This window comes from Varroa jacobsoni, unplaced genomic scaffold (assembly GCF_002532875.2).
Source record: "Varroa jacobsoni isolate VJ856 unplaced genomic scaffold, vjacob_1.0 scaffold_670, whole genome shotgun sequence".
NCBI classification, from domain to species: Eukaryota; Metazoa; Arthropoda; class Arachnida; order Mesostigmata; family Varroidae; genus Varroa; species Varroa jacobsoni.
Genome location: NW_019213572.1, coordinates 400101 through 410514, shown reverse-complemented (window position 1 = coordinate 410514; position 10414 = coordinate 400101). Strand labels below are relative to the sequence as shown.

Genomic DNA, 10414 nt, shown 5'->3' with positions numbered 1-10414 from the left:
TAACCAATCGAGACGTTCGCTTATATTTGCGCCCTTTGGATGGACTTCGGTGTGGTACCAGTATGCTGAGAATGCGACCCAGCATCGTCCTTAGTTTTTTTTTTAGAACAGTTTTTCTTCATAATATTTTGTTCATTATACAGTATTATAAACTACGGTTGAAGTACCAGCCAGAAATACCGGCCGCGTTCAATACAACTTTAGTAATTCTATACATGTATCTTAAGCATTATGTGGTGCGTATGTCAATCATATGGCTTCACTGCGATTCTAGTATAATGTCCATGAAGCCTACGCGCTCATAATAAACGTTTTTACGTTATTGTTATTAGTATTTTAAGTGCTGCGAAATAAATGATTGGTTTTCATATAACTTTTAACGATATACATGGAGATACTGATAATAAGAATTGTTGAAATAAAAAAGACACGAATTAACCTGTAAGCAGTTCTGCGTAAAACAGGAGACTGAGAAACATTGCAGCATCTAGCGGTGAGGTGCTAGACTCGAATATGTTAGTATGTCTAGGTGAGTAAAATGTGAGGTGTATTTGGCTGCCAAGCTGTGTTGTATATAAACAAAATCTTAAATTAAACTTTCACAATAATATACCGAAGGGGAATATACCGGAGTTTTTCTTCTCCTTATAAAATTCCTTATAAAAAAAAATATATAGAATTCCGAAATCCGATTTTTTCGAATTTAAGCTATTTGAAATGGTCTTCGAATGCAGTGAAAACAATATTTCAGGTACTAACTTTTAACGATATTTAATTTTTAGGTAAGCCGTAATCTAAGTAGAAATTTTACTTTAGATTCAGAATTTTTGCGCTACCTTTTTTTATTTACACCACTAGTCCACTTGAGAAGTAGGGTAAAAATATTTTTTGAGTAGGGTACTTTAATACTACTACTACTACTATACACTTAATAATAAAGTCCGTAATCGTAAAAAGTCAGAGACTCAATTTGAGTCTCTGACTTTTTACGATTTACTGTCCATAGAAAAGCAGTATCTAAGAATACAATCAGAGTCCTAGCATTTGATTCGTGAATCCTCGTTATGATAAAATGTGAATATTTTGAACTTTAATAATATTTTAAGTAAACATTTTTAACGTCTGTATCTTCTTAAGTAATATTGGTGGAGTTCAGATTTAACACATTTGCACAGAAGGAAGGCAAGGCTTTCCTCGATATCTTATGATTTCATGTATAGATCTCATAGGATAATAAATACCGTTTTCAGTCCATTGAAGGCCTGAAATCTCAACAGCCTTGAATTCTAGCCAGTATGACTAGCATTGTAAAATCCGCTGTTCTTTTCATACACACTGCTACAAAGCAGCAGAAAGAGAGAGTTCAAACGTTATCCAAACGTAATAGGGCTTAAATGAAATTTTTCAATAACGTGATTCGAGACTAGCAAAAACTTGTACCAACAATAAATTTTTTTTCATAGATTTTGCTTTTCAAGCTTATATGATTTGACAGCAAGAGAGTTTTAGGAAACGTGAAACTTCAATAAATTTTCAATGGGGCTTGTCTCTAACTACCGTTAAGACTTTTTTAAATCTATTCATTTAAACCCTTATTAACTAATTTGATCTTTGCTAGGACGTTCTGCTAGGGCATGAAGGATATACTTCATTCGGTCGTCGCTGTTGTCCTTGAACAAACATGTGTTTTTTGTGTATCTTATTAGAGACCGTGTAATAAACTTGCACAAGTTGTCATAAGTAGTATCCAGGATTAATAATTTTTAAGGTTTATTTCTTCAAAATGTCATTGTTTTTTAGCAGAAAGATTGAAAATGCCGTGTTTTTGTTTTGTATATCCGATTTCGATTAAATTTTTAATTTTTATGGTAGTATATGATTTAATAGTTGTATATTTGGGTTAAAATGTGATTAATAAAAATAGAGAGTTAAATTTAATAAAAAATTAAAATAGTTTGTTACCAGAATTCCATATAGCGAGCGAAGTATACCAGTTTGAGTATCTACTCTGATACCGAGATCTAACCTAGAGGTGTTATAGTGCATCATTCCGCCATGACTTTAATATGGGATCAGTGACCTGCAAAACTCTAGTGCTACAAATGTCATACAAACTAACTATTGTTAAACGCGCGTTGTAGTTCTTCACCTAGAGCATAACTAATCGATAACTATATTTCGCGACACAACATGAAGGTCTGAAACTGGTAGTTACAGGGTCGAAAGACAGCAAGGAAAACTTACGCGAGCTTTGTGAAATCAAAGATCTTTTGTAAAAAGTAGTGTTCTAAACATTAGTGATTCCTTAAAACGATTTAACACTCTCGCATCGAAGGTCATCCCTCATTGTTCGGGGAGGCTCAAAAATTTTACAGAAAGGGCCAACTTGAAATGCTGCCAAAGAAAGCCCTGCCCCGCCACTCAAGTGCGCTCTCGTCCTAAAAATGTTAGCATACCTGAAGCAGTTTTGCATAACAAAGTAACGAAACGGAATCAAAATTAAGGACATTTTCCAACATATTTTTTTAGGATAGCTGGGCTTGGATCATTTAACCTTTTGAATATATTTTTCAGCGCAACCAAAAAAAGTTTTATGTACAAGACATTTAATCTCACTGAATTTCAAAGTTCGTTCCAGACTACGGTGCATGAACCCATTTTTTGTTTCTCTACAGATGGGACTCTATAAGTTAAATCTCGAAGCGCTTTAACGCGAAAATGAGTGGATTATTCTTCAAGAGTAGATTTGTAATTACAGTATTTCGAAAAAACATAATGCGAGTGATGCGCATCACCGTCGTACTTATGCGTCTTATGCTGTCTTATTAAGAATGTCTTAGGAAGATACACATATATTACACTTGACGTGGTTCGGTGATGGCGACGAGCTAATCAAGCCTACCAAGAAAATCGAAATCCTACTGAATTGTAATCTTACGAGAAAAAAATTGTTCATCTAAGTACCCTAAACATATGAGACCTCCACTATCAACCTACACGTGCATGTAGTTGCTTATTTTGCATGTAGTTACTAAATCCTAGGCAATGTTTGCAGGTACGTATGCAATTCTTATCTATACATCTACACGAGTTTGTTAAGATTATTTGCGAAATAATGAGTTAAAAACCCGGGTGCCTGCTACGAGCAACTACCACCTACCAATCCAGCCGCGCCACGAGCAACTACAGAAGAAAACAATCATTCATCGTGCTTGCATTTCTTGGAGGAATAGATAATATCTAAGACCGTTAAAATTTCACAAGTATAATATTGTGCCCCAATCGCTCTACTTACAGTTTAGCAAAGTAGTAATGAATAGAATAGTACTTCTATATATATACAATAACTTATAAGGTGCTGTGCTATATCGTGATGTTACGCTTCGTCTAGCTATCAACCTAATTAACTTCCATTGATTGGAGTCGATTGGTACGCAGATCTTCAAGGTTTCAGATTTGTAAAGGTTTTAAGCTCGTTTACCCTTCAGCTACTTCAATCGACAAAGATAGTGTAACAAATTGGAATTGTATAGTTGAGGATTTTTTTTCTATTTCTGTATATCTGTGATTACCGAAGGGAGCCCTGCTGAAAAATCCTAGGTACATATACGATCAATGCTCAGTAACCATATCACTTGTCACGATGTAAAGATAGTTTGACGAAGATGACATGACGCAAGGGTTTTCATGGATATACGTCTTTTTTCTGTATCGGTTATCATGCAAGCAGTGCGATTAGGGGTCATCTGTAGTGTCAGACCAGCTGTCTTATACTGCTATTCTATGCGATAGTCCTTTTGTCTTTGGTCTCATCAAAAGACCTGTGATGATTATGATTCAGTAAACCTTCTCTTACTGCCCGTAGGTGACTGACCCATTCGCGGGACTTTGGCACAAACGAGCGAATATGGGCGTAACAAAAAATGACGTTCTTAAGGAGAAATACAGATACATCCGTGTTGAATTGAGTCCAAAGGTACATCCGAATAACAAGGTAGGGCCCATTAATCGCCACTAGATCCAGAAGTCGATGCAGCAACTGCGCTAGATACAGAAAAAAACTAATGGTTAATACATATATATATATATATATTTTTTTTTTTGTCTTCTTTTCCCTTATCTTTATTAGAATTAGTCTATTTGTCTGCCGCAATACGCTTCGGTATCCGAAGAAAGCCGGATGCCGAAGCATTGAACAATAGACTAAACATGTCGCAATTAATCGACTCGATAACTTTTTGGATAATTCATTTGTTTACATAAACCCTATGCAACGTGACATAGCCTTAAAGTACAGTTAGCCTGTACAAACCAGTGTAAAAGCCTTTCGTTCTTCAAGGTAAAGTGTTTTGGGATCGATTATTAGGCAAGCCGCACCTTAAGGAATGGTGGTGAAAGAGCACAGTTTCGTCGTGAATTCCCAGCTCAAAGCAACGACTTTACCGTACGACGCCAAAGATCGACAGCTAAATTTCGATTCAGTTGTTAAATAGTCTCGATGATTTGCTATATTATATATAAGCGATTTGAGAACTCTGAGTGTTGCCCATTATCGACTTAGCCAGTTTTCTTTCATCTTTCCACAAGCCGTCCTTGGTGGGTAGATTCTGTAGTACAAACTGGGTTCGGAGCTTGCGTAATACTTGAACACATATTGTCGTAAAATAATTCCGCAACTGTTAGACTGAATCTCGCTTCTTTATGCCATGCGTATTAGGGCCAGTATGTCGGCTAAATATCTTATATTCGCAGAAGACAAAGGTAATTTGACTTCAGTATCCTCTACTTCTAGTAAACACACATAACAATCCACCTACAATGATCTTCACAACTGTAAATATATAGTAATACCTTACCTTAATGCCAATAGGGCGCGTTTCAGCTCCGAACTGACATTGGGCCAATTTATAGATTGAGAGAGTAGGCAACAAAAAATTGGCACAGGTTAATCCGAGGATAATATCATCAAGTCCTAACTCACTTGAACGATCGCAAGATCCTGGGAAAAGCAAACTCAATAGAGTGACAGCATCCAAAATCTCCGCAGAGGCATCTGATAAATTCAAAACGGACAAACAAGAAAGATTAGCGACCTATGTTCAGCCTTAATCAAAACGTTTGCAGCGACTTCTACCTGCAACTGTGAATTATCGTTGATCTACGGCATAATCTATTACGCTCTTTTTCCAAATGACCTGTAATAAGTTTTCGCTGAATTTTAGTGCAAGCTCTTAAACTCGATTTTAAGTACTCTTATTATTATTAAACTTATTATTGAACAGGGCTCCTTGTACGTCAAGCTATCGCGGCACTGCATGCCGCACGATTTATCTACAATATAATTTAAAATAGTGTTTCTGATGTTTTTGCCTCAAATTAAATTAAATCAATTACCGGACTTTTGTTCAGGTCATTTACTTATTTTAAGAATAAACAACTTTTCTAACAGAAATATATTGTTCATTTATTTAACATTTTAACAAGAAGGACGATGCGAATGATTTTTGCTGGATTAATTTATGTACCCTTAGCAGTTGAATGTGTTCACTTTATTAAATACAGTTTCCCATAATAAACTATAATTCGATGGAGTGAAGTTGGAATTATATGGCGGACGAACAAAACACCTTCAGAAACCGAGAACCAATCGTACGTAACTGTTTAGGTAACTCCACCTACGGTACCAGAAGTCTTGTAGGAAACCCATCTTGCACCTCCAGTCGTCGCTGAAGCCGGAAAAGGTCAAGATTTATTCTTAGAAATTAGATGGCACGCCAATACAGGCTAATGTAAATGCCGGTTGTTGGCCTAGTAAAACAAGTAATGATTTAGCGAATTCTTTGGCATACGGACGGATCCGACCGGTCTCATGTTAAGCGGACTCGTAATCTCTAGGAAACCCAGCAAGCCAAGAAGAAAATTATATGCTAAATACTGTCATTTTGATTCTCCGTCTTCTTTCGAGTATAATTGCACGACCGTAGTTAGAAGCTGAACAAACTTGACCCACATTACCGAGACTTCAATGCTCGGGTGTATGAAAGTATCGCTTTTCTATAACCTAATGCATTTTCCCCAGCGGCAAACCAAGTAGAACAGAAATTTAACCTAAACGGATTTCATGATCTAGCTAGTAGTCCTTACACGAGTATGTTTTACAATGAAAGGGACTCCAGTACATGGTTAACAATAAGTAAAGAATTCGTTTTATGTATTAGTTTTGTCACTGGGCAAGCATTCGTTAGGCACAAGCCCAGTGTGCTGATTAGAACTAGATTAAGCAAAAATCCAATGACTAAGTGGGCTTGTGGCGAGTATCGAGCAGGCACAATCGAAACACTCGAGCAAAAATATGCTTGATTGTTGATTTACAGCTAAATGATTGCATATGGGATCGGCAGCTTAGATAGATACCTTGAAATCGAGGCTCCTACCGAAGTTTTTACGAATTCTAAATATAGTGTACATAGCCGTAGATCTTTTCAACTGGTGGAGTTCAATAGGAGTTTGCTACGAAGGCTGTTCGACGGGAAAACCAACATCAAACACCTCTGGGCATAAGAAAAATATATCTCGGTAGGTTCACGCCAGGTCGAGACGTTACTTATTGGCCTTTGAATATGTTTGACTTGTCTAAATTCTGTTACAGCTAGTTAGCTGACAGCTTGGTAGTTGGGCGAAATACAGAAACCCATATTAGAAGCTTCGCAGCACACCGAAGTTGTACCTTTAGAAAAGTCTGGGTCGCTTTATTATATATGAAAATGTTGTAAAATTGCGTAAATCGATCATAAAGTTTTAAGCTTCATGGATTTTCGTTGTTGGTACAATATCTATGCTACAGATCTGAATCGTAAATGAGCCAAGCAGCACATTATAAAATGTGATATTTCCCACGGTTAGTCACAAACTAAAAAAAGCTCCTACGATGGTTTCCACGTAAGAGAAACGTAAATGCGCCTGAACTCGCGTGTGCTTGATACACAGTAATTAACCCGTCTGTTCTGGATGGCGCACTTAAAATACAACATGTAAAGCACGGAGCACTAATAACAGTTAATTTAGACTGCACATAAAATATAATTCCTTAATCTAGAAACACGCACATGTTATGCGGTCTCACGATTTCTATTTCACTCTTGTCTTTCATTGATAGCAATTATAATACGCACTTCGCTTCTTTGCAAAGACCCAATAGAGGAAACGTCATTTTACTTTCTAATGTTTGTTTTAGTCTATCGTTATATATGTCGTACGAGTAAATCACATTAATGCCGATAGAAGTGCGTCATCACTACAGCACACAGTATACTATTTACTGAAAACTGAAATTTTATTTTGTTTTTGCAAAATATGCTTTGCCATCCAAACCCTAGAGGAGAGCAGTGAGACCACTTGAGCTCATTTTCGTTTCCTTCACATCGTGAACAAAGTAAAAGCTTCTGCTGCCCTTTATTTACATTTACCAAACGTTTGTATCTCGCTCGTGTAGCTTAAGTTACGCACACATCTAAAGACGTCTTTTGAAATACAGTGGTTGCAGAGTGCGCTACGAAAAAGCACTGGCAGATTTGTCCAGGTTGGGCAGCGTAAAAGTTACCAGGATGCGTATAGTACCTGTAACGGTATTCATCTACGCCTGAAAGTGGCAGCGTTAAAGTAATAATTAACATTACATATGCTTCTCTTCTCAAGTGTGACGAGCTACAATTGGTACCATCAAAATTTCATAAAGTAATCTAATGAACATTGAGATGATATAGATCGCACATAAGTGGTCTGAAGTATTTTATGCAAACATTAAAGGCCCAAGATGCTAACTTAATCGCAGTGTGAAACTTCAATAAGTTTACTTCCGACATAAATGCGGAACTTCTTAACTCCCTATTTTTGGAATGAAAATATGATTCGAGTATTATATACTGCATGGCAAAAATATAGTCCAGGGGTTGGACCCGAGCTGCAAACACTACCAGATAACTCACTTTTGAACATTGCTAAGAATCAAATAACGTCCAACCCTTCCAAAGGCACCGCCGTACTGCTAGGGGCAATGCGTTCCACTAAATGGAAAAGGAGAGAAAAAAGAAACACAGGCAGTGGCGCGGTGCGACTAAGTTAGGCCTTAATCAACGGCGTCCATTCGTGGAGTCGCCGATACAGGACTAATACCTTTTTATGCGGTATGGGCTAACAGTGTAGAATATTCCAGCACAAAAGCCTTTGTTTAGGGATTGTTGATGACAAACGCAACGGATTAATTCTATAAACTGAAGCAGAAAGTGAACATAGTCAGTTTAGCCTTTCTTTGGCAAATACTAACATCAAAGCCACGGGGCGCTTATATTCTTAAATCAGCTAAAGGCAAAATTTAGAGCTTAAAGCTAAGGTACGATGACAGGCCGTTGGTACGGTAGCAGACCGCATTGCCTGACCTACACCTGGCTAACAAAAGTTAACGATATTCGCTGGAGTCCATGTTAATATCACAGTGACAAGGGCAGCACCTACGTTGAAAGTTATTAATAATATTATCGATATTTTGAAGACTTACAGCGTCATCCAGATCGTGCAAATAAACTAAAAAATCCATTATCAATGCTCACCACATAAAACCGACCGAACGGTCACATTTAATCGTCTCGATTGGCCCGTGGAGGTATATTGCAGCATGAAAACACACAGGGTCTTACCATGTGTTAATTAACTCTTACTCGAAAGTTGTTTTACAAAGGAGCAAGCTTCAACTCGACTGTCTCAGCTCGCAGGAGTTCAGCGCTGTCTGACCCAATAGATCGACACCTCTATAGAGGGAAAGCTAGTATGAGTGATCAAAAAAAAAATTGAGATTGTTTGACCACACAACGCAATAAGCGCTTTTACGTATAAAAATGGGATAATAGGATTGGGGACTTTTATTTATTTATAAAGCAGCCAGCCTAAAACATAACATACAGGTAGCCGCCACCTCGAATGGCTGAACTGAAGAGTAATTTCTCGAATGATTTTGTTAGACTCAATTAAAATTACCAAGTTTACTTTTTCAAACGAGACTATGGAGTACTCTAGTAGTTGGGACTACGTTGAAGTTCAGCAACGCTAAAAGGAAAACTTGTTTATATTCCGAAAATATTGCGGCGTTGAGAGGCATTTTATACAATCTTATTCTGCACACGTCGAAACAAAATTGATAAAAGGTGCATCTATACAGGGATATGAAGTATATATTCTGATATAACAAAGGAACCACAGAATTATTGTGAACTGCTTCCTTAATAGCCTGTTAACGTAAATGGGATATAGTGCTAACGTGTAACAATAAAGCATTTTTTGGCACAACGTAATTCGGGATCTTATCTTTCCCTTCGATCTGCCATATACTAAAACGAAATGCCGTTAATGGCCTTTTCCATTTATTTTGTGTCCTCTCTATTCCTGAATCCTTATACCTAACGTGATAAAAGTGCCTCTTCAGGTAATGCCTAGTTTTTGGCGACGCGCCACTGTACGAATACTGCATACAAAACAAGGCCTTGAGACAAGCCTCGAGGAACCCCCAAGGATTTGGTAGCTCGATCAGAAAGAGTCAGCCACCTTGACCAAACGGATTCAAGTGTTATTAAGTGACCTTTATGCGTAGAAATGCGATGTTCTTAAGGAGAATGTGATGGCCTTTTAGTTTCATGTACAGGTTTTTAAAGTATGTTAATAGTGTAACGACTTTCGGAGTGTCTTCGACAAATTCATTGTGGATCAAGGAGGACTATCCTATCTAGCACGTTTAGGCGCTTGCTTGCGTTTGAACAAAGATTTTGTTTTCTCTATTCTTTTTTTAAAGTTAAAGGAATTGCAGCCCCGGTTTACCAATCGATAAAATAGGCCTAAACATAGCAATGCGGAATAAAGCAACAACAATCTTCGAAAATACCTGGAATCACTTCTAAAAGTAGAGTTTCAGTGGAAAAATAGCTATTGCCAGTCCATGAGCACCAAATCAAGGGTGGTTGCTTTACAATCGGCTTGTATAAAACTTAAACACTGCATGAAAGTATTGTCAGATAGCTAGATGCTCATCAATACTCGTGATCAAATTGTCAGTATCATTAGAAATAAGGTCTAGGAAAGCTTTAAGTGGTCGGTGTATCAGCGAGTTGTGTGAACAACTTTCTATTCATGAGTACTATTACATTCACTACGGTTGATCATTGCCGTAGAGTACGCGATCTTTCTCAGCAGCTCCTACAGCGATTGTTTTATAATTCCAATCTGTTCGTCTTCGAAAATTACCTGGTAGCTGTAAATCTACTCTTTGGCGTAATGTAAGCTAATTGTAAGACCATTTGTTTGTACCAGCTTTAAGCTTACAAAAAGTAAACAAGCAATCTTTACGATTTTCGTGTACGCTGCATTAATA

General features: G+C 37.4%; 1 protein-coding gene across 6 annotated transcripts in view; it reads right to left on the bottom strand.

Annotated features, from left to right (window-relative positions):
- Positions 1-10414, bottom strand: part of LOC111262504 (transmembrane protein 121B) — a 58293-nt gene that overhangs the window by 11837 nt on the left and 36042 nt on the right. For 2 of the 6 annotated variants that reach the window (XM_022836809.2, XM_086969169.1), the window contains 2 exons: positions 4857-5053; positions 818-4039 (listed from right to left, as the gene is read on the bottom strand). In XM_022836809.2, coding sequence (XP_022692544.1) covers positions 3782-4039; positions 4857-5053 — 455 coding nt within the window. In that variant the 3' untranslated portion in view covers positions 818-3781. Of the gene's footprint in view, positions 1-817; positions 4045-4856; positions 5054-7312; positions 7640-10414 lie in introns of those variants that run through there. The other 4 variants (XM_086969172.1, XM_086969170.1, XM_022836810.2 and 1 more) reach the window with 4 other exon arrangements.